At 55.7% G+C, this 25120-nt stretch overlaps 14 protein-coding genes across 18 annotated transcripts; 8 read left to right on the top strand and 6 right to left on the bottom strand.

The window, feature by feature from the left end:
- Positions 1-4: 4 nt before the first annotated feature.
- On the top strand, positions 5-1955 carry H310_05549. 2 transcript variants are annotated; one of them, XM_008870289.1, is made up of 5 exons: positions 5-273; positions 327-593; positions 650-1256; positions 1305-1423; positions 1502-1955. In XM_008870289.1, exons 1-5 carry the CDS (start codon positions 57-59, stop codon positions 1711-1713), a joined length of 1422 nt encoding a protein of 473 aa, XP_008868511.1. In that variant the 5' UTR covers positions 5-56; the 3' UTR covers positions 1714-1955. The 2 variants fall into 2 exon arrangements, with proteins under 2 accessions (XP_008868511.1, XP_008868510.1); XM_008870288.1 differs by having other exon boundaries at positions 1305-1955.
- A 463-nt stretch (positions 1956-2418) lies between these two features.
- On the top strand, positions 2419-4164 carry H310_05548 (hypothetical protein). The gene is made up of 4 exons (XM_008870287.1): positions 2419-3309; positions 3365-3570; positions 3619-3806; positions 3862-4164. The coding sequence occupies exons 1-4, from the start codon at positions 2527-2529 to the stop codon at positions 4023-4025; spliced, it is 1341 nt and encodes a 446-aa protein (XP_008868509.1). The 5' UTR covers positions 2419-2526; the 3' UTR covers positions 4026-4164.
- Positions 4015-5243, bottom strand: H310_05547 (the record flags this gene model as incomplete). Of its 2 annotated transcripts, XM_008870286.1 has the most annotated exons (9): positions 4015-4215; positions 4271-4385; positions 4434-4536; positions 4584-4641; positions 4694-4752; positions 4801-4860; positions 4909-4942; positions 4994-5169; positions 5217-5243. In XM_008870286.1, 9 exons carry the CDS (start codon positions 5241-5243, stop codon positions 4098-4100), a joined length of 750 nt encoding a protein of 249 aa, XP_008868508.1. In that variant the 3' UTR covers positions 4015-4097. The 2 variants fall into 2 exon arrangements, with proteins under 2 accessions (XP_008868508.1, XP_008868507.1); XM_008870285.1 differs by having other exon boundaries at positions 4271-4536.
- Positions 5244-5338: 95 nt separating this feature from the next.
- H310_05546 (hypothetical protein) lies at positions 5339-7734 on the top strand. The gene is made up of 6 exons (XM_008870284.1): positions 5339-5426; positions 5480-5896; positions 5948-6993; positions 7053-7126; positions 7210-7425; positions 7475-7734. Exons 1-6 carry the CDS (start codon positions 5378-5380, stop codon positions 7686-7688), a joined length of 2016 nt encoding a protein of 671 aa, XP_008868506.1. The 5' UTR covers positions 5339-5377; the 3' UTR covers positions 7689-7734.
- A 964-nt stretch (positions 7735-8698) lies between these two features.
- Positions 8699-9094, bottom strand: H310_05545 (hypothetical protein; the record flags this gene model as incomplete). The annotated part of the gene is made up of 1 exon (XM_008870283.1): positions 8699-9094. The coding sequence occupies one exon, from the start codon at positions 9092-9094 to the stop codon at positions 8810-8812; it is 285 nt and encodes a 94-aa protein (XP_008868505.1). The 3' UTR covers positions 8699-8809.
- A 304-nt stretch (positions 9095-9398) lies between these two features.
- Positions 9399-10935, top strand: H310_05544 (hypothetical protein; the record flags this gene model as incomplete). The annotated part of the gene is made up of 2 exons (XM_008870282.1): positions 9399-9845; positions 9895-10935. The coding sequence occupies 2 exons, from the start codon at positions 9399-9401 to the stop codon at positions 10933-10935; spliced, it is 1488 nt and encodes a 495-aa protein (XP_008868504.1).
- Positions 10868-12069, bottom strand: H310_05543 (hypothetical protein). Its single transcript, XM_008870281.1, has 2 exons — positions 11394-12069; positions 10868-11345 (listed from the first exon to the last, which is right to left on the bottom strand). Exons 1-2 carry the CDS (start codon positions 12028-12030, stop codon positions 11020-11022), a joined length of 963 nt encoding a protein of 320 aa, XP_008868503.1. The 5' UTR covers positions 12031-12069; the 3' UTR covers positions 10868-11019.
- Positions 12070-12374: 305 nt separating this feature from the next.
- On the bottom strand, positions 12375-13241 carry H310_05542 (hypothetical protein). The gene is made up of 3 exons (XM_008870280.1): positions 12726-13241; positions 12621-12677; positions 12375-12565 (listed from the first exon to the last, which is right to left on the bottom strand). Exons 1-3 carry the CDS (start codon positions 13205-13207, stop codon positions 12409-12411), a joined length of 696 nt encoding a protein of 231 aa, XP_008868502.1. The 5' UTR covers positions 13208-13241; the 3' UTR covers positions 12375-12408.
- A 175-nt stretch (positions 13242-13416) lies between these two features.
- H310_05541 (hypothetical protein) lies at positions 13417-14329 on the top strand. Its single transcript, XM_008870279.1, has 3 exons — positions 13417-13973; positions 14034-14109; positions 14165-14329. Exons 1-3 carry the CDS (start codon positions 13420-13422, stop codon positions 14243-14245), a joined length of 711 nt encoding a protein of 236 aa, XP_008868501.1. The 5' UTR covers positions 13417-13419; the 3' UTR covers positions 14246-14329.
- Positions 14330-14458: 129 nt separating this feature from the next.
- Positions 14459-16032, top strand: H310_05540 (hypothetical protein). Its single transcript, XM_008870278.1, has 6 exons — positions 14459-14692; positions 14740-14907; positions 14954-15324; positions 15373-15638; positions 15692-15884; positions 15942-16032. The coding sequence occupies exons 1-6, from the start codon at positions 14471-14473 to the stop codon at positions 15991-15993; spliced, it is 1272 nt and encodes a 423-aa protein (XP_008868500.1). The 5' UTR covers positions 14459-14470; the 3' UTR covers positions 15994-16032.
- On the bottom strand, positions 16021-17965 carry H310_05539 (hypothetical protein; the record flags this gene model as incomplete). The annotated part of the gene is made up of 5 exons (XM_008870277.1): positions 16021-16310; positions 16368-16934; positions 16982-17287; positions 17351-17555; positions 17605-17965. The coding sequence occupies 5 exons, from the start codon at positions 17963-17965 to the stop codon at positions 16061-16063; spliced, it is 1689 nt and encodes a 562-aa protein (XP_008868499.1). The 3' UTR covers positions 16021-16060.
- Positions 17966-18090: 125 nt separating this feature from the next.
- On the top strand, positions 18091-18996 carry H310_05538 (hypothetical protein). Its single transcript, XM_008870276.1, has 3 exons — positions 18091-18436; positions 18486-18757; positions 18804-18996. Exons 1-3 carry the CDS (start codon positions 18105-18107, stop codon positions 18962-18964), a joined length of 765 nt encoding a protein of 254 aa, XP_008868498.1. The 5' UTR covers positions 18091-18104; the 3' UTR covers positions 18965-18996.
- Positions 18997-19525: 529 nt separating this feature from the next.
- Positions 19526-21659, top strand: H310_05537 (hypothetical protein). The gene is made up of 9 exons (XM_008870275.1): positions 19526-19621; positions 19671-19899; positions 19945-20022; positions 20082-20201; positions 20251-20299; positions 20348-20429; positions 20487-20734; positions 20786-21016; positions 21069-21659. Exons 1-9 carry the CDS (start codon positions 19529-19531, stop codon positions 21265-21267), a joined length of 1329 nt encoding a protein of 442 aa, XP_008868497.1. The 5' UTR covers positions 19526-19528; the 3' UTR covers positions 21268-21659.
- Positions 21294-25057, bottom strand: H310_05536 (hypothetical protein). Of its 3 annotated transcripts, XM_008870272.1 has the most exons (10): positions 24792-25057; positions 24637-24731; positions 24128-24593; positions 23482-24078; positions 23246-23433; positions 22862-23177; positions 22048-22789; positions 21896-21999; positions 21649-21843; positions 21294-21594 (listed from the first exon to the last, which is right to left on the bottom strand). In XM_008870272.1, exons 1-10 carry the CDS (start codon positions 25020-25022, stop codon positions 21346-21348), a joined length of 3183 nt encoding a protein of 1060 aa, XP_008868494.1. In that variant the 5' UTR covers positions 25023-25057; the 3' UTR covers positions 21294-21345. The 3 variants fall into 3 exon arrangements, with proteins under 3 accessions (XP_008868494.1, XP_008868496.1, XP_008868495.1); XM_008870274.1 differs by having other exon boundaries at positions 23482-24593; XM_008870273.1 differs by having other exon boundaries at positions 21649-21999.
- Between the last annotated feature and the right edge of the window lie 63 nt (positions 25058-25120).

The following is a 25120-nucleotide window of genomic DNA, read 5'->3' as shown; positions in this document are numbered from 1 at the left end:
CACTCGAGTGTCTGCCCATTGCAACTCGAGCAGTCTAGGTGCACAGTCCTTCCGCAATGTACTCGGGCACGTTGGGGAGGGTGAACGCGCTCGAGTTCCGCGACAGATCGCCGACGAAGGCCCAAGTCACACCGACGACATCCCCTCTGCGCAGCCCCACGACGTCCGTAGCCGCACCGGTCGCCCCCGCTTCGTCGGATGCGATTCAAAACGCATTTGCCAAGATGAAAGAAGTCGCCCAAGGATCGCCTGCGTGCGCGGGGATCACTGAAGGTACCAGCACTTTGGACACCCACAACAAACTCGACGGGGGTTTTCTGGTCTAGCTGACTTGCTCGCGTGCTTGAACTTGGCGTCGTCGCCGTCGAAACCCTCCGCAAAGACCACGCTGGCGCTCGAGCCACCACTTGAGCCCAAGGTCGATGACCAGACTCTTCTGCTGAACGCGCTCTTGACGTCGCTGGCCAAGCTAAACATAGACAACTCAAGGCCTTCCGAAGGACAGGAAGACGGCGATGACGAACAGCTCTCTCTACCAAAACGGTCCCCGTCCAGACATGCGTTGGTCACGCCCCCGCCAAGCCCCGTGTCCGGTACACAATGCGTACGTCTGGTGTATCGATCTCAAACGTTCCTCGTTCGTGAGCAGCCAAACCATCGCCCATCAAGCGGTCGCCGAGCTCACTGGGGCGCATTCAAGAAAACGTAAACGAAGACATCGAGTCGCCAGGATCGGAAGAGAAAGACGTGACAATCTTGCCAATCCATGAAGTGAAACGATGCTTGCGAGGCGGGTCGTTTGCGTCGCGCATTCGAGTACGCCGCCAGCCGAGTTTGAAGGAGCTGGACGCAAAGCGTGTCAACGACGTCGTCGAAAAGCTCAACCGTAGTAGTATCGGCCAGCTCACGACGCCGCGGCGCCTAAGCGTTGTGGACCCAAAGACGAGATCGCTCAGTCGGGTCAGCAGCCTGGACGAGCTGCACCCGCCGCATTCACCGACTTCTTGGACGAAAAAGTCGACCCTCGTGAACCCGTCGTCCCCGCGGTCGTTGGCGGCCCGGCAGTCGTCCAGTGTCTGCTTGGCCCCAAATCCTGTCGCGGCGGCAGACCCACCTCATGTTGCCGCGCTGCGCAAGAAGAAGAAATATCAAAACCAAGCGCGGATGTCCACCCTGGCATCGCACATCAAGAAGCTCCTGGGGCGAACGGACAAAGCCAAACGGACAAAAGTGCAGCTCGACGCAGCGACCAGAGTGTACCGTTGTCCGAGCACGTCTCCGTCGGCTTTATTGTCATCTTGTAGGAGCAACATGCGGCTAGGATCGTCGCCCAAGAAGTGCAAAGTCAAACATGAAGAACTCATGACGTTTATGCGCCCCAACTGCCGCCCCCGGCGGTGGGTATCGAAAACGGGCCAGCCGTGTACGTATTTGGGTCGCTCTTTGCCACCACCCAGCTCCCCCTGTGCCCCCGTCGTCGCTAACGCCGTCTATGGACTAGTGCTTGAACGCCAGCAGTCGTACGTGAGTCTGGACGTCATGGACAACATTGGAACGCGAGCAGCGTGCCCCGTGCACTTGCTGTCGGAAAAGCCGAACTCGGACTTTTCACACGTGCCGGCCGTGGTCAACTCGCACAATCGTCGGCGACGGCGACGGTCGAGTCGCCGTCCCAAGCTCATGAAGCGACCTTCGCTCTGGATAGTCGACTAGGGCGGCGATGCCCAGAGATGCCGCCGCGCGACTCTGGAACAGAATCAGACGATTCTTTCGTGTTGTTGGGCCTGTCTGGAGCTGCTGCCACCCCCAGCACCACACCGCGTGTGCCTGGGACATAGTTCATATCGTCGTAGAGGACCAGACACTTGCCACCCACACATCGCCCGGACGCACACGGGATTCCGCGAACCGACTCGGCCAGTTGGTGCCGCTTCTGGTTCTCCATCTTGAACTTGTTGGAAAACACTTGCGGGTGTAGAAGCAGGTAACGCATACAAAACGTGTAGAAAACGTTTCGTACGACGAAAGGCTGGGCCACACCCTCGATGCCGATCGCCCTCGTGTCTGGCTTTTTGCGGCCACATTGGAAAGTGCAACTGGGAACGGCAACGGCGACAGCTCAAGAACCAGGGCGGTCGGGGGTCGTACCGGTATGTGCGCAAATGCGCATCATGCACCCCCCTCCCAGCGCGCTGATCGAGTTGTGGCGCCCTGTCGGATCTTCCATGCACCAACCCCGACCTTGCGCTGGTGGCTGCCATGTGGCGAGTCCGACAAGACCATCGATGTGTTTCGTACGTGTTCGGAACACTTGTCGCTTATTGCGAGTTATTAATAATGAAACGACATGTGATTGGCTAATCTGTGGGACATGTGCTTTTCCGCCCTGTCGATTGGCCTATTTCTACCGAGCGACCAGGCCGTCGTTGTCAGGAACAATCGGCAAAAGGAATTCCCCACACTCGCGCAGGGCGCGTCCACAGTTGAGACCAGCCACAGCAGCAGCACCACACCACCTGCCGCCTCATGAGCGATCTTACCTTCAAAGAGAAGATTGGGAAGAGCTTCTCCTTCCTCTCGGTCCTAGGCAAGAAGAACAAGGCACAGCAGCACCCGTCCGCCGAGACGTATGCCAACCCCGTGAAGGTCGAGCCCACGCGGCACATCGAGTCGCATCCTTTTCCACAGTACCACCACGATCCGTACGCCTCGCAAGGGTATCCACAACAGCATCACCAGCAAATGCCGCCGCCATTGCCACCAATGCACCCGTACATGTCGACGGCCCATGAACGCACAAACGTCGACGACCTTTTGTGTACGCCAACGCCGGAAAACAGGTTTCCCACCCCAATCACGACGTTCCCGACACCGACCCCAGACCCTCGCTTTCCGACACCGACGCCAGACATTAAATACCCGTCGCCGTTTGATTTTGCCCGAGATCGGCCGACTCCCGTCGAAAAGATGGAGGATCTGCAGCAGCTCCAGGAGGCGCTTCTCCCTTCCCCGTTCGACTACCTCCGCAACCAACAACAGCTTCACTACCCGTACCTGCAAAACTCAAACCACACATCGTTTCACCATCCGCCTCAGCACCTTCCCTTCCACGATACATCCGCGCAGCCCGCGTACCGGTCTCTGAAGGACAAGCAAGTCGCCGACGAAATCAACACTCTGTGTCGCGATTTAGTTACCCACGGACTCCAGACCAAGGAAATGGCGACGGCCTCACGGCGGAGCGCAGGGCCTTCCGTCGACAGTACCGTCATCAAGCCTGAACCCGCGCATCAGCTGCACGACTACGGGGTACGTCCATCCATTCCACCTTTTTCAGGACATCACACCCAACGCGTGCATGCAGAACATTGTCGAGTCGGGGTACACGTCCGGCGGTGGACGCAGCTACGATTCGGACTCGAGCAGCTGCGACATCAAGCGGGAGACGACCGGAAGCCAGAACAAGCAATACCGGCGCAAGAATTGCTCCATCGAAGGCTGCAGTAACCTGTCCCGGTCCAAGGGACTGTGCAAAGCCCATGGCGGTGGCAGGCGGTGCTCTGTACAAGGGTGCGCTTTTCGAATCATCGAGAGATGGGCTAATATGGGATGGGTTAGATGCACACGGGCGAGTCAGAGCAGCAGCCTGTGCATTGCCCACGGCGGAGGCAAGCGATGCACTGTGGAAGGTTGCACAAAGGCTGCTCAATCCCGGGGCATGTGCAAAGCGCACGGGGGTGGCGTGCGGTGTCGGGTGGAGGGCTGCACGAAGAGCAGCCAAGGCGACGGGTACTGTCGATCGCATGGTACGTACGACAAGGATCGTGGAGTGTCGAATGGATGGCTAAGTATGGTCGCCAGGCGGCGGGAGGCGGTGTGGCCATGCCAGCGGGTGCATGAAGTGGGCCCAGCGCAACGGGATGTGTATGACTCACAGTGAAGGCAAGTACGGCAACAGCTACCGTGGCCGACTCCAAAGACAGACGGGCGACGCCATGAGTGACACCGACATGATGGATGATTGAGAGATTTTTTGGATAAAGTAATATGGACTGCGATCGTTGTAGAGGCTGCGAAGGGCAGCGTCGCATGGACCATTAGGTAGTGTCGCCATGGACCGCTGTTGTCGCGCCACGGGGATCGTGTGGCCAAGGGGCGAACTGCTGAGACCCGACGTACGGAGGCGTGGCCAAATGGTACGCCGCTGCGAGCGCCCTACTTTCGCTTTCAGCAGTGGTCGATGTGTCGCTGACAAAAGGACCAAACGTACGGAGGAACAAACCGGCCACCAACAAAGTGGAGGCCGTGGAAGTGCTGGGCGCATTGCTTGGGGGCGGTGAGTGACACGAGGGCAGCGGGGCGAACGCCATTGCCGCCTTGGTCGCCTGGTGAAGTCGAGATGAATATGGCGAGGAAAGCAGCGATGTCTCCACCTAGTTCGACATCCCAACCCGACGGGATATCAATCGACACAATCGGCGTCGAAGAGCATGCCAGCAACGACAGAATTTTGTCGAAGGGGGCGCGAGGGGGAGCCTACGGACATGCTCGTTGTCATGGCGCGTGGCGGCATCCTCGCGTACACGAAAGCTGAATCCGAAGATTCCGTCCACGACGAGGCTGTACCGACTGAGATCACTTCTGCATGCCCCAACTGTCGTGAAGCGTGCAAGAGCCGAGATCCAGCACGTACGGTGTGTCGATGGACTGCACAAACGGGATGTGCATGTCTTGACATTGCTGGGCAAGCCGCTACAATTTCAGATGCAGACAACCAAGATAAAGTGGAAGGGGGTGTACTTGGTAGAGTGGATTGGGAGTCGGTTTGGGATAAAGCACTTCGGGTTGGAAACCAAAATGCTAGGGGTTGGAGATGCATGTGACGACGCGCGAAGGAACGCTGTGTACCTTCAAGTGTCGAGCAGCGACGAGGGCGTCACCTCTACACACCAAGGGATTTCGACATGTCACCCTTGTTGAGTGGGGCACGCACCCGTTATTGCCGGGCCCAGCGATGACAAGGAGTGGAGAAGATGCGACGTGGGCGTACTGGTTCTCGACGACGCATGCCACACTGAGCCCCGCCATTTCCATCAATTGGTCGATGGAGAATGCGTAGGTCGACATGAGCTCTTCATCGATGCGCTGGGCTTGGGCCTGGTTCAAATACTACGGCCTTTCCAGTGATGCATCACGGCACAGACCGCTCGACGTACGCGAAGGAGGACGCGAGGAGCTGCCATGTCCGTATGTGATTGGCTATAATTCTGGAACAGGACTGCAATTGATTGGCTTCCTTTGTTCAGCCGTTCCACCCCGTTTTGGGGTGTCGGTTTCGCCAAAACGTGAACAGTCGCGACTCGCGGATTCAGTCGCGATGGCGGAAGTCGCCGAGCTCAAGCTGCACAAAGTCATCGGCTACAATGGTGTGAGCATTGACAAGTCGTCGGCGCATCTCACGGGTCTTCACGTTGTGTAGGAACATTCAACAACACCGTGCTGTACACAAGGGACGGGCACTTTCTCATCTACTCGTTGGGTCTCACCGTCGTGCTTCGAGACCTCCGGTCGAATGCCCAAGGGTTCCTCCACGGCCACACGGACATTATCACGTGTTTGACCATCTCGAACAACGGCCGCCTGCTCGCGTCTGGGCAGCAGAGCAAGAGCCGGGGGAACAAGGCGCCAGTGCTCGTGTGGGACCTGCACGGAGCCATTGCCGCCATGACCGAAAAGGCCAATCAAAGCGATAAAGTACTATATCGCCTTGTCTTGCACATGGGCAAAGTGCAGGACATGGCGTTCTCGTCGCAGGACACGTGTCTGTACACAGTCGGTGGCCAGGACGACAACGCCCTCGTGTGCTGGAACATGGAGACGGGGGAGCCCATCTGCGGTGCCGCCCAGCGATAGCGTGTGTTGAGGCTGACGTGGTCGTGTTGTGTAGGCACCCCCGCCGGCGACGACTCGACGCTGGTCGTGCGGGCATTCCGAACAGCCAACAACAACGACTTGCTTGTCACAGGCGGCAACTACGCGTTCAACGTGTGGCGCGTGGACCACAAACACCGCAAGTTTCATCCTCTCCGCGCCAACCTGGGTAACCTGAAGCGTATCATGTCGTCGATTGCGATCTCCCCCGACGACAAGATCGCGTACGTCGGGACCAAGACGGGCGACTTGCTCGAGATCATCCTCGACTGCGACTTGACCAAGCCCAACTGCGCATTTCCACCCGTCGGGACTCAAAAGCCCCGGTACAATCGCACGACAAAGGAGCGGTTCAGCCAGGGCATCAACACGGTTTTGGTTCACGAGCACAGCCAGCAACGGCTGCTCCTTCTCGGTGCGGGCGATGGCTCGTTGGTCGTGCTGTTTCCAGGGGCAGCAAACGACCCGATCAAGTCGACGCCGATTCCGACCGGCCCCATTGAGAAGCTTCAAGGCGGCGTCACGGCGCTCAGCGAAGGTCCTCATGGCCAGTTCTACGTCGGGACGAACCAAAGCAACATGTACTTGGCCACACTTCCCGAGACCGGCCAGGCGATCAAGGCGGAGCTGCGTGCGACGTGCCATTACGGGAGCATCAACGACGTCGTGTTTCCCAAGGCGCCGTCCAAAGGCGACGAAATGAACTCCAACTTGTTTGTCACGTGCTCGAAGACAGACATTCGGGTCTGGAACGCGCGCAAGGCCCAAGAAATTCTCCGCATTCAAGTGCCCAACCTCGTGTGCAACTGCGTCGACTTGACTGTCGACGGAAGCGTGATCGTGAGCGGATGGGACGATGGCAAAGTCCGCGCGTTCTACCCCGAGTCGGGCAAACTCAAGTTTGTCATCCAAGATGCCCACAACGAAAGCGTCACTGCGATCGCTGTGTGCCACGACACGGACCACGAGCGCGAGTGGCGCCTCATCACGGGCGGCAAAGATGGCCGGGTCCGGGTTTGGCGCATCACCCCATCCCGACAAACGATGGAAGCGTCGATGAAGGTAGCCATCGATGACATCTTTGCCTACCATGGTAATCCGAATCACGTTGTCGTTTCAAGGAGCATCGCGGGCCTGTGAACAGCATCCAAGTCGTGCGTGATAACTCGAGCTGCGTGAGTGCGTCGTCCGATGGGTAAGCCATTCGTCGATGCCGACCAAACAACGCTGGCCTTTTTCAAACGGCGATGGGAACTTCACGCCGTGCGCCACGTGTAGCTCGTGCATTTCGTGGAATTTGGACAACTTTACGCGTGTGCAAGCCATGTTTGCGTCGACGGTCTTTCGCCGCATCCTGTACCACCCCGACGAGTCCCAAATGCTCACGTGCGGGTCGGACCGCCGCGTGACGTATTACGACTCGTACGACGGTGAAGCCATCCGCATCTTGGAAGAAGCTGCCGAGGGTGAGATGCTCGCCCTGGACATCGAACGGTACGAAAAACAGACCTGGCCTTGGGCACGACTCGAGTGTGTGCCACAGGAGCGGCAACGTCTTTGTCACAGGGGGGCGCGACAGCACCCTGAAAGTGTGGCACTACGACAACGGCGAGCCGATTGGGGTCGGAAAAGGCCACAGCGAAGCGATCAATGCCGTGAAAATCAGTCCCGAGCGCAAGCACATCGTGACGGTCGGCAGCGAGGGCGCCATCATGATTTGGGAAATGGGGTCGTTGCTGGCCCACATGAACCAGTAGATCCCATTGTGCATAATGAAACACAACAGTGCGTGTTGACCAGGAGATCCAACAACTATTCAAACACCATCCAGACGAGAAGCTTGTGGCAAACAATCTCCTAACGTTCTGGAACGCAGCACGCTACCACAACGTTCCACGGCACGCCAAGAAAGGACCTCCATGCTGTGCAGTTTGGCCGAACGGAGCAAGGAACTATGTACCATCCAGAATCGCATGCGTTCAACCCAACATGAGTACCTCAAACAACTTGGAATGCAGTGAGGAACACGTGTGGCAAGAATGAGAGGCACACGTGCTCCCTGACACAACAAGTCGCATGCCCCGCACACGGCCGCCCTGGCACGCCTTTGTCGGTTGTGTGGCCCAAGAGGAGTATCGGTTGGGCGAACTGTCCCGCGCGGCTCTTGCCACCGCGCGAAAAAATCCACTTGGATTGACAGACGTAGTGCACGTCATGCTCCATGTGGCTCGATATTTGTCCATTTCGCTGTATTTTTTCAAAGCTAACAGCATCGTCACAATCGTCTCTCGGCTAAAATGGAGGTTGCATGGTCCATGAGATGAAGGTAGGCGCAACTTCAGGCGAGCGTCCAAGTGAATCGACCGACATCGCGATCTTCCTGTGAAACGTTGTCGTGTCCCGGCAAGGGGCACCACAATATCGACAAGAACCATGGAGTCGCAACACTGTCATCAACCTGCCATTCTCAATTCGCTGATCCGTCTTGTTGTATACCACCCCATGCTCTCGTAGGAGCACCGTTGCAAGTTGTCTCAAGTACAGCCGGTCGGACACTCTGCAAAATCCAAGCTCCGTTCATCACTCGACATTGTTTCAGTTGCAAAAACTCAAACCTTCCAGACTTGAAGGCGGTTGCAGCTCCAAAGGTCCTGGTGCGGCATTCTCTCCGCACAATACGTAGCATAAAGAACTACAAACACAGTGGAGCTCGTTGCCTTGAAATGTCGTCGTGAGGTGCGAATATGTACAAGCGACTGGATGTAGTGGCGCAAAGACGAAAGAGTGTCGTGTTGAGATGGTTAAATAATACGGGACGACAGCGAATAAATAGGGACATATTAGACAGCGCAAAAGGCACTGAACAGTCCAATTGGGTTCATGCCATTCTTGTTGCGGCATTCACAACAATGCAGAGTTTGGCAGTGCGGCTCGACTTGACCGAGAGGTCCGTAGGCAGACTGTACGTTGATGTGAGCTTGACATCCATCGCGACCTGACGAACCAGCTTTGGCGTCATGTGGAGCGGTGGAGGAGGGCCAAGCTCGAAATCGTTCATGGCACTGTACGCGTTGAAAGGAGTTTGGTAGAGTGTCTTTGTCGTGGCGCTCATGGAGGAAGACGGCTCTGGGACGCCGAGGAATCGTGAAATGGCCAAAAACATGTTGGTGCTGGAGCGAAGACACACGCTCAGGAGGAATGATTGTCTATCAACATTCTCATCGCAGATTGAACGATCGTTTGATTGGTAAAATGTATTCAATTTCAGCCAATAAGAATAGTGTATGTGCTGCCTCCCATGCACTTATACACCAACACTCTGTGGCATGCTCGTCCTGAGCATTCATTTTCACAGGTATAACTTTTCATCGTTTTATCCGAATCCGAATAAGCATCGGTTTCGATGGCAATTGGGGCAGAAATTCGAGTTCAAGCGGTTACATAGCAGTCATTGCGATCTTCGCTCGATGTCGACCGCGGCTGATGGCGCCCGCGTCGGTTCGGTGGCCTTGCCAAGGGTAATGTCCCCCACGAAAACAGACCCGAAACTCCTCAGTCGCATGAGCACGTTCGACATGATGGCAGTGAACCACAACAAGACGCTTTCAGTTCGCGACCGTATTCGAGAGATGCACGCCCTGAAGATGGCCCCGTTCCCCACAGAATGTCGCCGAGAGTCCACTGTCATAGATGCCACCCCGGCGTCTCTGGCTTCGACGTTCCCGTGCTGCCGCCACCCCATCAATGCCGGTCCTGTTGAAACGTCCTTGCACCTCGACCTACACGGACTGTCGTGGAAGCGACGCCACATTCCAACGAATGACATTTTGGGCGCAACTTGTCTGAGCTCGTCGTCGCAATTCGTAGTCCATTACGTGGAAAAGACCCCGGACTGCCACTTTCGCACAGTGCAGGTTTCGTTCGTCTGTTGCCAATGGAGTAATGGCATCGTGTTGTACGTAGTTTGACACGGACTCGGATGCTGAAGCAGCGGCGTGGGTAGATGCAATTCAAAGGATTGTCAAGTGGCACGCGAGAGTTCCGCTCGATGCGACGCGACGACTCCAAGTTGTACTGGACACCACAGCGACAAGCTCTGCCGAGGTTTGGGCGACTGCACAGACTTCCTTGTCGCTGGCTGCCATCGACTGCACGGTCATTGCGAGTGAAGACTGTGTTTCGTTTGGCCAAACTATTCAAGTTGGCAACCCATTTGAAGCATGCCTTATTGTGGGCACGACCTTGTCCTTCCACCGAATTGTCAACGGCATCTTTCAGCAGCACGAGGGTCGGTGGCGCGCCATCTTGCCGTCCCTGCCACTGGGCCTACTCGCCACCACCGACCCGTCGACACTGCGTGCCAATAATGCTGCAGTGCTGTACAACCTCATCAAGCGCAAGATCCGACCGACGCACGCAGTCGCGTGTCACTTCAACCAAGAATTCATTGTCCTCGCCACGGATTCCATCGCTTTGGGCCAAACAACGCTGCAGATGACGCTTGCCAGCCAGGCACCGATGCCAAGCGTCCAGTATCAGTGCAAACGAGCTCCCGTTGACAGCGCTTCCAAACCAGACCCGGCCACACCCGACAACGACGACCCGAACGTGAATCTCCAGCACCACGTTGAGTTGTGCAGTATTTACAACGACATCGACCCGGCTTTGAAGAGTTGGAAAGGCTCGATCGCATGCAACCAAGATGTACAGAACGAACCAACGTTGAGGACGCTGCCGCTCCTTGGACTGCACATGCACCTGACCCAGCGCCACCAAGCGATAGGAGTACAACAGTTCACCCCCGGGCCGTTGTGGCATCGATGGACACAGCACCACCGTCCCATCAATTTGTTCTCCAACTTGCCCCCAATCACCCAAGCGTCGAGCTTGGTGCTGGCGTTGCCCCACGCATGGGACGTCTCGATCGATGCGTCGCCGACACGGCTCGTGTGTGGGCACATCCAATTCGACTGCCTCCCACATCTCTTGCATTGCTTCATGTAAGTCAAAGCTTCCAACCGCATCCCGCGAATTCGCTGTCAAGTCCCATTAAATACACAACATCGACCCATATGTACGAATTCGCCGCTACGCCAGCACGCTGGGAAACTGGGTCGACTTGGTGCCCGCGAGCACATTGACCATTGCGGCGTGGCCAGGCTCGTCTTCAAAGTGACAGACCTCGGCGGGATGCTCCCCGGTCCACGGTGGAATGATGTACCCAGGGTCGACATCCGCCATCAGGTACTCCATCACGCGGGACATGACGAGGTCGCATGATGCGTACAACCTGACGCCCGTCTCCTCAGCACGCTTATCCAGTCGCGGTAGGGTCTTTTGGAGGTTCACAATGATCAATTGCTTTGCAAAGTCCCCGGCCATTTCGCAGAACGGCTCCACGCGCAGCGAAGTGCCTGGGCATGCGTGAGTGCTCCTTCGTGTGTAGAAAAGGGGCTACGAACCGAGGACGAGCGCGGTGTCGGCGATCTCGCAGTGGTCGATGGCAATGTCGATATCATCCATGGGCTCGTTGAAACCAATGACATAACGCTTCAAACGTCCATTGCCGTGACGCGTTCGTTTCGCCAGCCGCGCGCCAGCAGGCTTCTTCATCGACGGACATGCATCGTTGTTGCAAAGCCCCGTAAGCGGAAAGTTGTCCTTGTACACCTTTTCGCATGTGTCACAGCGAGCAAATGTGGCGTTGCCATGGACTTCAGTCAAATGTGCTTGAGGAATGCCGCTCTTCCGATGGAGATTGTCCACGTTTTGGGACACGATGTGTTTAAGATAACCGAGGCGGTACAGCTCGTAGAGTGCCATGTGAGTCGGCGATGGGACTAATGAATGAAGATCAGGAATGACCGGTGGCACCGTCGTTGATGACGCGGTGCGCCGGGACTTCTTTCGAATGCCGTTTTCACCGCGATAATCTGGCACACCCGTCGACGTCGAAATACCAGCACCAGTGAATGCCACAAGGTGCTTGGACGTCTTGATCAAATGCGCCAGGCGCTTGCATTGCTGGTCGAACGCGTCATGATCTTGGACGGGCGATAGAAGCGTCGCCAGAGAATGCTTCGCAGAGGCGGTGGTCATCGCAGGCCCTGCAGCAGTTGAAAATGCAGTTCCGATTCCTCTGACGACAATATGTGTTTTTTAATTTACTGCAACACTTGATTAAAGTATGCATTTGGAGACGGAAAAACCGCCGTTATAATTCGACGAAATTCGAACATCTCATGTGCGAAGACTCCCGTCACGGTGATGACGAGGGGGATGAATGGCCACGACGATGGACCCCCACAAGTCCAGCGCCTGAAGTTGACGCTCCAACTAACGCCGGCAGCAATAACAATGCGCAGACAGCAACAAGGCATGGTTAAGAGTATGTCCGCACATGCAAGGACGTGACAGCTACAGGTAGAGACACGAAAATTGCACGGGAAGAAAAACTGGTTTCTAGCGCAAGTCCAATTACGCCGAGGAAGGCTTATCCTTGGATTCTGGGTCCTTTGCAGGGGAAGCAGCTTCTTCCTCGGCTTCGGGAGAGACTTCCACTTCGGCCGCAGCAGAAACACTTGCAGCTTCGCTCAACGCTTTGGTTTCATCCAACACGCGATGGTTTTGGGACCTATATGGATTGGGATCGAGTCAGAGTAGTTCTATACATACACGGAACTACGTACGCAGCGGTTTGTACCAATTCTGCCGCCGCTTCAGCGTTGCCTGATCGGATTAGTGCACTATAATGGATAAAGTCAGGGTCGAGCAGGATGGTCCGAGAAGTGTACCTGACGACGGTGTGATAAGTCGCGGCATTGGGCTTGAACTCGAACTTCTTGGTGGCCTCGAAAGCTGCGATGATACTGGCATCGTCGTGCTTTGCCTCGAAGTACGCGAGCAGCTTGTTGAGCGAACGAGCGTTCAAAAAGAGGCCAACACGGAAGTTGTTTGCGAGGGCGTTGAGGGCAACATCACCGGCATCCTGCGAGATCGCCGCCTTGATGAATTCCCCCGCGGTATTTTCGACTGGGTCAATGTACTTGCGCTCGTAGATCTTGAATGCGCTCGTCGCGGCGTTCAACTCGTCTTTGTTGGTCACGCGCTTGAACAGGTTGGTGAGCTTGCTCACCTTGATGAACCTGTTCTGCTTGGCATCTCGCTCCAAGTCTTCTAAGAGGACAGGGAACGCAGGAAGCACGTATTGGGTCTTCGTAGACAGAGCACGGACACCCGCGACGCGGGTGGCGCTGCGCGACAATTGCGCCAACATGATGGGCCCGATCAAACTGAGCGACTGGTGTGAACGATTTTCTTTTGAACCAATCAGAGGCCAGAATGGGGCAAAACAATTTGGATTTAAACACTCAAAACGGAATTAAAATACGCTATGAACACCTCTAATTTTATTCATGATGGATGAATTCTAATGATTGAGCTTATTCTTGTGATTGGTGGATTCCAATGCATTGAGAGTTGCTGGCCATGAGGATGTTGGCGCTTGGAATCCGAACTGTCCCCCGCGTGCGAGTGCCGCTGGTTCAAGCCGCTTCCCTCAGCTCAGACGCTCCTTCAAAGCTTCGCTTCGACGACATACTCCACGATATTCACAACTTTGCGGATGCCAAGAAGCTCCCGACCGCAAACAAATTGACTGCGCTATTTCGCAGTGTGACATCGCGTCAAGATTTCGTTGAAGCAACCAAGGTATTGCGCATCTACGAAACCATGTTTGTGGATCCGAAACAGCAAACGGCGGGGGAATTCATCAAAGCCGCGATCACGCAGGATGCTGAGGACCTGGCACTGAAAGTCTTCCAGCAACATCGCCGAATTGGGATGTTTGTCAGCACAGGATCGCTCAACAACCTTTTGTTGCATCTGTACAAGAAGAGGGACCACGCGAGCGCGCTCGCGTTGTTCGAGGAATTGAAACTTTACAAAGTCAAGCCCAACGCTGAGACGTACTCACTCGTTATTCGACACTTGCTGAGTTCGGACAATATCGATCAACTTTTGGACGTCTTGGCTGTTGCAGGGTACGTGATGCATCATGCAGCTCGTTGCTTCAACAGCCTCATCTGCTTCCATGTCGCTAGGGCTGCCAAGCTGATCAAGGCCAACACGCTCAACCACATCCTCATCCAGCTGTTCAACCGAGGCAAACTCGACGAGGTTCGATCGCATGGTTGACGCATTTTGTTTCGATTATAAATCTCCGTGCATGTAGGTGTCCAAAGTCGTAGAGATTGCAGCTAAGCACGACGTGCCACAGAACGACATCACAAAGTCTGTCCTCGGATCCAAGTAATGTCAGAGAGCCTTCGCATTTCGTAATTTAGAATGCGTGCGACGTGGCCACCCGATGTATGGCCCCAGGACGTCTCCAACGCCACACGCTAACTGATATGGCGCTGACGCCTTCCCGATGCACGCGCCGTGCTGAGCGGACCTGCTGGATGGGCATCGATGGAATGTCCAAGCAAGTGCACGATTCGGATACAGCACGTCATCCGGATAATCTCGGCATTGTGCCATGTTGCTGCAGACAATTCGACGCCATGCAACGACTGGCGGCAGTCGTCGGCAGATGTCAATGCTCACGCGAGATTACATTCACAAGTGCCTGTACAGCAAGGACGGAGGGTACTTTACTTCCGAAAGTCGTGAGGTTCTGCATGCGCCAAAGGAGCCCATGAAGTTCCATGATTTCTGGGGCAAAGGTGAATACAAGGCTGCACTGGCCAAGCTGTACCAGGTACGCTCTCGATCAGCGCTTGGACAGGGACGTCATGCACATAACAGGCAGACAAAGAAGCGTGGATGACACCCGTGGAGGTGTTTTACCCGTATTACTCGCATGCAATTGCCAACTACATGCTCATGGCCCCATTCACAACAGACAAGCTCACGATATTCGAGATCGGTGGCGGGGCTGGCACCAATGCCAAGTGCATTTTGGACTACATTCAGGTAAGTTCAAGTATTCTTTGTATGGTTGATGCCCAGTGCTCCTCAGGAGCAAGCTCCGGCACTGTACGAGCAAACCTCCTACACCCTTATCGAGATCTCGCCGCGGATGGCTGCCCGTCAGAGTGAGCGCATCAAAGACCATGCAGGCATCGCGACTGTGGTGAACGCAGACATCCTGACATATTCGTCGCGCTTTCCGAAGTTCAGCGACAGCTGTTACTTTGTCGCGATGGAAGTGCTCGACAACCTTCCGCATGACAAGGTCACTCAAGAAGGAGGCCAGTGGCACGAGACATGGGTGAATCCCAAGACTCTTTCAGAGCACCACCGTCCACTGACGGACCCGTTGATCCGCCAGACGCTCGAACACTTTCCTTTGGAACTACCGCTTCGCGAACAGTACAAGCCGGCAGCCAGGTACTTTTCGGCACAATCGATGCATTCGTTGAACGATCGGTCGTTTAGATTTTTGCGCAAAGCACTGAGAATGCCTGAAAAGACGTTGCACTCGGCTTTTGTCCCTACTGGAGCGATGCAACTGCTCAACACCCTCAAAACGAGCTTTCCAAAACATCACCTCATCGCGGCCGATTTCGACGAGCTTCCCGCACCTTCGTTGGACGCTGCGTCGGCGACGCATCAACTGTACAATCACCCCCGAAGCCCGACGTCGACCGCATCTGGCTCGCTGCATGCGGCGAATGCCCCCTTAGTCGCTTCCAAGACAGCAGGTACCCACCTCGCATCGCCCAGCCTTATTGACAACCGTGGCACGCCACAACAGGCGTCACATTCGACCATGACACGTATCTCGTCGAGGGGGGCATCGCAGACGTGTTCTTTTCAACCGACTTTATCAAGCTCAAGCACGCGTACTGCCAGGCCCACCACCGCCATAGTCACGAGGTGTCGATTGTCAAGTCCAGAGCGTTCCTCGAGAAGTTTGCCGACATTGCCAAGACGCGCACCATCCTCGGGTATGCTCCATCACGTTCATGAAGCCATCATGTTGTCATCACGGTCGCTTCACGTAGATACAACCCGTTGCTGGAGGATTACGCCAACACGAGCTTCATCTTGAGCTAGTTAACACCACGGAACAATATGACGACATGCTCTGGCAGATCCTGCGACTGCAGTCGCATTAATTGCGTTACAGTTTTCCTTCGAGTAAACCCGTCACTGGAACTTCGTCCTGCGTAAAGTCCCAACTCGCCATGACAGCCAACCATTCTCGACATTCCCGTGGCGTTGGATCGATCAGGTGGTGAATAATGTCGTGTCCGTCGGAGGACGACAGCCATCCGTTCCATCGGAACTCGTGCAGACCTTTCGCCATCCATCGATATGCCATCGCACGCCCCAGCCTCGTCAGCGACGCCGCTGCCTCGGGCGACTGCACCCTGTTCTCAACACGACGAGAGTCAGCTATTCCGTCGCATCATCGCTGGGTCATTCACCTCATGATGAGATCGTGCATGGCTTGTAGCAGTGCCGCTTCCGAATGAACCACCGACAATCTCGTGGCGCGTGCCATAGACAGTCGTGACGTGGCGCCGTAGGCCTGCAGCATTTCCTGCGCTCGAATGTGAAACGACCTGACCAACGTATCCAGCGACTTCCAATCTTTGCTTCGTGGTAAGTCGAGGTGCTCTCTCTGCTCGCCTTTTCGTGTCTTGACGAGGAAGGCTGCGTGTTGCTGCACCAGCACATCGAACGTCCCTTCATACGTCGACGCCCCCACAATGTCGCATCGCAACCGCGTCAAGAACGAGCTAGGAACGTTCTGCATGCAACATTCAATGCCGTCGACGACATCGGACGCCACAAACGCTTTCAACCCGCTGGACGTGGCATGCAGTTGCGCAGCGAGGGCGGAAAGCTCCTCCTGATCACTGCAGGTTTGGTGAGCGGATCGCTGCGCGCGTTTTGCCATCACGACCTGATAGGATTGGAGGAGTTGGTGTCCAGCGAAAGCGGCGGCGAAGGCCAGTCCAGCGTGTGGCAAGAGCGACGCCGTGGGGTTCCTAACCCAGCACTGAGGATGAGCTTCAGATCGGAACAGCGTACGTACTCTGACGAGAACGCGATGGCACGACCGAGGAATCGAGCGCACTTGGCCACCAAAAAGACGCGGGTTTTTACCATGGGCATGTACGTCCATTTGGTATCGGATGGCGTTCCCAGGAATGGAATGAGGTCGAAGCGGCCGTCGACCCGACGTTGCCAACGCACCCGTGCAGTGGCCAAGCACAGCTGGGACGCAGGCACGTGGACGTGGTCAAACACGCAGTATCCGTTGTCGACCATGTTGAAAGCCACCTTGGGCCCGATATCGCCCAGCGAAATTCCTGGAAGCGATTGATGGGTTGCCAGATCACTACATCCAAAAGTCACCACCAAATGAGCGGCACGTCATGAGTGAAGAAAGGATGATTGCTACCGCAGCTGCACAAGGAATGCGTGGACTCCAAAGTCGACTGCCTTGGACAGTAGCCGAGCGTAAACGACGGCAAAGTTGGCTGTCTTTCCCATCCCACCCGGCCACCACTTTCGACTGGTCAACGTTGGCGAATGCAGGACAAATGTGTGGGAAGATGCGTCATACGTAGCAGTAGTTTCAATGCCTTGGACGTTTGATCCGTGTCCTGATCAAGTGATGAGGATTTTCACTGCCCTGACGAGACCGCCCAGTACCGAGTTCGGTTTGGGCATACGCTCCTAGTATTCTGTACGACAAGGCCAAAGGAAGCCACGTTTGCAGCTGTTCTGGGGTCATGGACAGATATAATGCTGGGATGAACATCTTTCGGTGCATATCGATGGGCAGCACGTCGCCCAAGCCTTCGGCGAGGTCTTCTTGCTCGTCCACGTCGTGAATTCCATGAGCTCGCACAAACGTGATGAAACGAGCGCTCTTTTGCAATCCAAGTGAGTACTCCTCCACATGGTTCAGCCCCTCCTCTCGTGGGAGCTTATGTATCATGGACAGCCATCGCTTGCGCCGAGCGTTCCTTTCCACCGACCCGCGGAGCACCCCCGTCAAAGTGGCATCCATCCTGGATGTGTCGAGGTTCAAAATGGACGTTGCTGATTGGAAGATTTCTGCATTATTGATTCTGATTGGGTGAATTCATCGTCCAGGACTCTGATTGGACGCCGGCTGCCCTGACTACGCGAGTACTTCCACCGCTGGAATGCATGATCCGCTGTCGAAGCGTCTCAGCTGCTGCTGCGTCGAGTGCGGCACCGTCGTGAGCAGCACGTATCGCGACTACGGCAAAGGGAACATTCGTTTAAAGATCTGCCGCAACTGCAACCTCACGGTGGACAAGTACGTCGAGTTTGAAGCGATCTTGATCATGATCGACCTCATGCTCGGCAAGCAACAAGCCTACAGGCACTTACTGCACAACCGCCGACCCCTCCTTCTCACCCAGCAAGTGATGAAAATCTTTGCTGTGATGGTCATGCTTGACTGGAACATCAAGGCGTCCTTGGCCGAACGAGATGTCGGCGTGTACTTTCGGTAGGCACTCCTCCGAAGTGCTTGTGGGACTCACGCCCTGTGCATGCAGCCCCAACTCAATGTATAAGACCACGGCGACGTACTCCATATTTCAAATCAGCCAGCTCGGATTGCACTACTTTGTGCTGGCAGTCGTCGAGAACTTCGTCTACATGCTCACATTGTGGTTGTGTGTGCGCCTTCATCCTCGGTGGCGCCACGCCACCACCGCGAAAGACGTTCAGTTCATCGGCGCGCTATGCATGTCGAGTTTTGGAAAGCTTTTCGCGTGGCTGACGTTCATTTGGGAGTACAATTGGACCGTCGTCCACGTCATCGGCGGTATGGCACATCCATTGTCTCTCGCGACCCCTCACCGAGTTTGTAGGAATTGTGGTGTGTTCCAACTATCTCGTGCTAAAAATCTACGTGAACGACGACACGTTCGACGTATTTATGGCTGTAGCGGTGGCCGTCGGAATCCGTGCTCTCACGCAGTTGGTCTTGTTCGCCCTGGGCAATCCCGTCATTTTCTTCACGTTCATTTAACTCGAATACAAGGTGGCAAACCATACGGTTGAGTTGGACCTCCTAGCAGTGTCGGCTGCATCCGCCAAACGAGACTAGTCAGGCAATTTGGGCATACTTCTCAACCTCGTTACAGCTAATAACACAATGTCGACACAGGCTGTCGCTGCGTTAGCAATTTTGAGGACATCCTTCCAGACGATTCTGCTCGGTGAGCCGCCTTCGTCGGGGGCTCGCTGGAGTCGTTGTCATTTTCAGCATCCACGCGCCAACGCTGTCGACGTATTGCCAATATCGCATATGCTATCAAAGGTAGGGAAATATCCTCTTCATGTTGAGCTCCTCCGGTGCTGCTACTGTGTCTTCCAGGCTAACCCCAATGTCCGGCGCTCCCCAAATTGAATTTTCTTGGAATTTCAAGTGAATTACGGAGACTCTCGATGATTGGCTATAGAGGAAAATGCGAAGAGTACTACAACTACGTAGTAACTGTTCGTACATTGTTCTTCGTGGAAAACTTCCAAGTAATCTCGAACGAATTTGAATGTCGGATAATGATCCAACATTATCCGTACATCCTATCCCATGCCGCGCGAATTGATCACGATCCAAGTTGGGCAATGCGGGAACCAAATTGGCCGCCAGTTCTGGAAGATGGCGTTGGACGAACATGCCCATGTACATGCGATCGCATGCATGCAACGTGTTGAATGCCTTCTCCATGTAGCACGCAAAGGATGCGACGTTTGACGAGAGTATGAGCACGTTCTTTCGCAATGTCGACAAACAAGGACACGAGTTGCCAGTTCACGAGGCCATTGCGTCACTACGCGCCCGTGCTATCCTCGTTGACATGGAAGAGGGTCCAGTCAGCGAGACATTGAAGGGCCCTCTTGGCGAATTGTTTGACAGCTCCCAATTTGTCACAGATGTGTCGGGCTCGGGAAATAATTGGGGTGCGTGACTGCAATCTCTCGCAAAGGAACTCAAGACGATTTTAGCTCACGGACATGCCATGTACGGCCCTCAGTACAAGGAACAACTATTGGAAAAGCTTCGACACGCCACAGAGCTCTGTGGTGAGCAATCGTTACCCACTATTGCCCAACGTACCCATGACTTCAATCACTGTGGACAGATTCGCTGCAGTCATTCTTTGTCTTGCATTCGATGGGTGGCGGGACCGGGTCCGGGCTTGGCACGTACATCCTGGGGCTACTGGAGGACCACTACCCCGACGCCTTTCGATTTACAACAGGTACAACCTCCACATATCTCTTCGCCTTCATAGCCTTGAATTGTTCAAGCTATCTTCCCATCGGCGGACGACGACGTTATCACGTCTCCCTACAACAGGTACGCAATCCCAACCTCCATGCGATTAACTATTCTCCATGATTGTAGCATGCTGGCGCTGCGGGAGCTGACGGACCACGCAGATTGCGTCTTGCCCATTGAAAACGAAGCGCTTTACGACATGCTCGAGGTAGATAATTGCCACAACGATCCGTCGTGAGCGAAATGAAAAGGAGATTGCTTGTAGAAGCAACCTCCGCAGTCCGCCCCGAAAGAGACTGCGTTCGACAAGATGAACGCCATCGTGGCGCGGACCCTGACCCACCTCACGAGCAGCATGCGCTTCGACGGATCCCTCAACGTCGACTTGAACGAGATCACGACCAACTTGGTCCCGTTTCCAAAACTGCACTACCTCTTGTCCAGCGTCGCGCCACTCTGGCCAGACAAGCTGCCACGACGGGTGAATCAAATGTTCGTCGATGCTTTTCAAAGGTGCCGCCGTCGCTAGTAATTCATCGCGTCCACCGCTCGCACATCCATTAGAGACTACCAACTGATCAAAACCAACCCAAAAGGCGGAACCATGCTCGCGTGCGGCCTCTTGCTCCGCGGCAATGTCCAAGTGTCGGATATCCAAGCCAACATCCAGCGGATCCAGTCCGAGCTTCGCATGATTCCGTGGAATGTCGATGGCTTCAAGGTCGGGCTGTGCTCCGTCCCCGCTCTCGGCCACCCCGTGTCGCTTCTCACCCTTTCCAACAATAGCTGCATCGTGTGCGTTCTGCATGTTGTGCGCGTGTGTGCATATCCCCAACTTCCTTTCTAGCGACACATTTGAGCGCATGCAGATGCGGTTCCAAAAACTGTTCAAGCGAAAAGCCCATGTCCACCACTATCTCGACTACATGGACGCGTCGCTTTTCGACGAAGCGCTCGAGAACGCTCGGTGGCTCATTGGGGAATACCACAAACTCCACGACACGGTCGACATGTCCGTGGTCAGCCGGCCCAAGCCACTCTTTTGACCCACCGGTCCAGGATTCATTCAAATCTCATCAAGAAAAGACAGTCGACACGAGATGCGTTCGATTGTACGGTTTGCTTTATTCCAAGTCGGCGATTTTCCATCGGCAATGGCGGCCGGCCGAGTAGATCTCGACGAGGGTTTTGTCAAACTCGTTGGTCGCGACGAGCTCCAAGTATTTGTTGTGCAAGCGGAGGGCGGCGCGGGCATCTTCGATCGAGTCGTGTGTGTCCAGCTGAATCTCGGCCTTCAAGAGGTACGCGCAGAGGAATCGGAGCGCAATCTTGCGCATGTTGGGCTGCTGGTACAGCTCGACCGTGTCGATGATCTGCGCACAAAAACCCTTGTTGAGAAAGTAAACGAACCGCGGCGGCCACAGAACCTGGTTGGGCGGCACAAAGATGTTGACGATGCGAAAGTCTTTATGCAGACCATGCCCAACAAACAAACACCCCGCGTCGACGAGGTATCGCAGCTTCATGTACGCCGTCTTGAGCGACACGACGGGATGGCGGCTTCGCGCCGGGTCCAAATCTTCGCCGGTGAGCCCGCTGAATCGCGTCAAGTAGTCGACAACCTAGCAAACGATCCATTGTGAGAAGCTCGCTCGTGGGTTCGTCTTCGCGAACGGGTTCGTTCGGGAGAATGTAATCGTCGACAAGGACGGCATCGGTTTCCCCGTGGATGACAGACACGCGGGCGAGCGACTGGCGGCTTTCCTTGATGACAACTCCTACCGATACGAGTGAAACATGGCGAGCGTCAAGTGTCGGGAGCTTACGTGTGCCGTCCGTTTGCAACGTCGCTTCCTCCATTTCGACAATGACAAATTCCGTATCGATCGCGACGCGGTCACCCTTCTTCGGGAGGGTGACCGTCGACATGCGAGGCCGCGCGACGGTCGGATTCAACGGAGCGGCATCGAATATCGTGGATGGAATTGGCGCGGGTGGTGCGGTCGTGTCGAGAACGACCGGACTGCCCTCGCGACGGTAAAGCAGCACACTGGGATATTTCCACGGCGGCGAAAAGTTGATTGCGTCGTCGACGGACGACTCGGACACGGTAAAGTCATTTAGCAGCATCCACAGACCATCCGGCCCCACAACATGCGTGACCAAATGGGCATTTGGCCCCGATATCAAGTGCGACTTGACGACATTGCGCACGACGGCCGAGATGACCCCGATGAGCGTGTAGGTTTCGCCTGTAGGTAGCGTCAGCGTCACGGGGACCCATCCCGGTGTGGCCCAGCGTTCTTTGATGTCGTCGTTTAAAAGCCACGACGCGGGGTCGCAAGAGACCGCGACGAACTCGCCGCCAAGTGGGAGATCGGGGGATACATGTTTGGCCACGAGCGACTCGAACGTGAGATCGTCGTCTGGCAGCGGCGGTAGCACCACGTGGTGCAGCGTCGGTGAAACAAGGTCAAGGTAGCGGCACAGTAATGCAAAGAACCTGTCGACACGAACGAGGATCGAGAGCGTCTTGTCGAAGAGGCCCGCGGCCGCCACGCCGTGAATCTACCCAGGAGACACGAGTTATATCTTCCTCCACTCTGAACCATGATCGGCCCACGGCGGTGCCCACGTTACTTGATGCAGCGCCGAGAGGAAATTTGTGATTTGAACGCTCCGGTTCTTTTGCAACGCGAGCGACGTCGTCTGCGCCATCATGTGGAAAAGAAACCCGAGCTCGCATCGAACGCAGCTGGCGTCGTCGCAGAGATGCGCGAGGACTAGAGTCCGCACGCCGGGCGTGGCGTACAAGAGCTGGAGCGCCGCGTTCATGTAGGCGTATGGGAGCGCGTTTTCAAATCCGACGTGCGTCGAGCTCTGGTTGTGCTTGGAAAAGTCGAAGACGAACCCGTCCATGCTGTGCTTGCTCATGTTGATCTCCGTGTACTTGTAGCTAGCCCACGGTCGCGTCAGTCTGTCGGCACACGACCTCCTCGTGCCCGTTCCGCGCACACGACCCACCTCGGAGGAACATGCCACAACGGATCCGCTTCGTCAAACGACTTGGCCGATCCGATCGATCGCGACACCGAGTCTCGACGCCGAGGAGTTGTCTCGGCACTACGTGGGTCCACCGTGGCCAGCGCAGTCGCGCGGCCTTTGCCAAACACAAACGAGTTGCGATCGTAGCCTCGGTGCGACGTAAAGCCCTACCATCCCGCGCGATGACTCGTCGTAGAATACACATACACTCGTACGATTGTGTGTTTTTGCTGCACTTTTTTCTCAAACTCGGGATGCAACACCTTGGTGGGTTTCGGCGCCACGACCAGCGTCATGTTGAGCTTGAACGTGTTGTCGACGTTTGTCGATGGAAGCCACGCCGAGAGTGGCGTGATCTCTTGGCCAAATTCGTCCACGGACGGCCGAAACACATACCGCGACGCTGGCGCTGGCTCTAGCGGCGACAGCGTCAACGGCGGGCGAGAAGCGGGTCGCGGGAATTCCAGCGGGTCCTCCGGCTCGTCCAAGAGAGCCCGTGGCGACGTTGACAGACCAGAATCGTACATCACGACGGTGCCGTCCCTGCTGCCGGTGGCAATGAGCTCTCCAGACAAAGATGCGTCGAATGCTGTGACGGACGGGTGGAGGTGGCCAACGAGCGAGTACTGCATAGGATCGACCATATCGAAAAGGACGAGGTCCCCGCCCGCGTCGGCTGCGTAGAATGCGTTCTCCGACATGTGGAACTTGACAAAGATAGGCGGGAGGCCGGTGGACGATGGGAACGGAATCGAACTCACGAGCGACATCGTGCGCACGTCAAACAGCTTGACGAGCGGGTCGGGGTATATCTGCCGCCACGTTCAGAGTTGCAACAGCCAGATCGCGCTTCCAGTCTACCTTCACGGGCGCGTACTTGTCGTACGGGTTGATGCTGCGAGACGAGATGCCGCAGGTCAGGACGTAGTTGTCCATCACGTCGATGGTGACGATGCTGCCCGAGTGCGCCAGCGGGATCGACGCAGCGACACGATGCGATCGATGGTCACCGTCGAAGAAGTCGAGACGACCCTGCGAGCTGCCTGCACAAATGAGCGGAGAGTCGTCGCTGGACGCGAGCGCCGCCGTCGACACATGCAGGTCCAAGAACCACATCGGCTGGAGCGGATGGTATCCGTGCAAGTCGTACGCCGACAACAGCCCTGCGTCCGTGCCAACGAGCAACACGTCAGATGGTTTGATCGGGTCGTGGATGTTCAAGCTGCCGCACGTGATCTGCCGTGCCCCGTCGACAACAATCGCGTGAGTTTGCACACATCCCCGCGATCGAATCGTGGCCGCGTGGTCAGATATCGCCACGACGCCACTAATGCACGCCATAAAGCCTGGAAGACCACGAGAGGAAGTACCCGTAGGTCGGCACGAGCTGTTTGATGGACCCGGGGTTCGACGTCACACTCGTGTACTTGTCCAGGGTCGGGAGCAAATACGACGTGAGTCGGCCCTTTCGACACCACGACAGTCAGGACCACCAGTGCCGTTCGTGGTCACGAAGAAAACGTACATCAGAGCAGCCGACCCACAGCATCTCGTGGCATCGATCAAACGCGACTGCGCCGGCAGTCACAGTTTCACTCGTTGGCATCGCGGACGCCGACACACGCACGATTTCAGCCCATTCTTCGCCTGCTGCACCGAAAATGGATGAAGGCATGAGCCCAGCGTCACTATAATGGTAGTCATAGCCATGAAGCTGCTGCTGTTGCGCCACTTGCATCGGGTGCTGCCCCATCATCGTCGGTGTCGGTGGGTACAGATCTTCGAACTTCGAGATCGAAGGAAAATGAGAAAACACCCACATGTTCCATTTCATTGGCTAAAATAGAGAACTAA

The sequence above is a fragment of the Aphanomyces invadans genome (genome assembly GCF_000520115.1).
Source record: "Aphanomyces invadans strain NJM9701 unplaced genomic scaffold supercont1.9, whole genome shotgun sequence".
NCBI classification, from domain to species: Eukaryota; Oomycota; class Saprolegniomycetes; order Saprolegniales; family Verrucalvaceae; genus Aphanomyces; species Aphanomyces invadans.
This window is presented reverse-complemented; position numbering and strand designations above follow the sequence as displayed.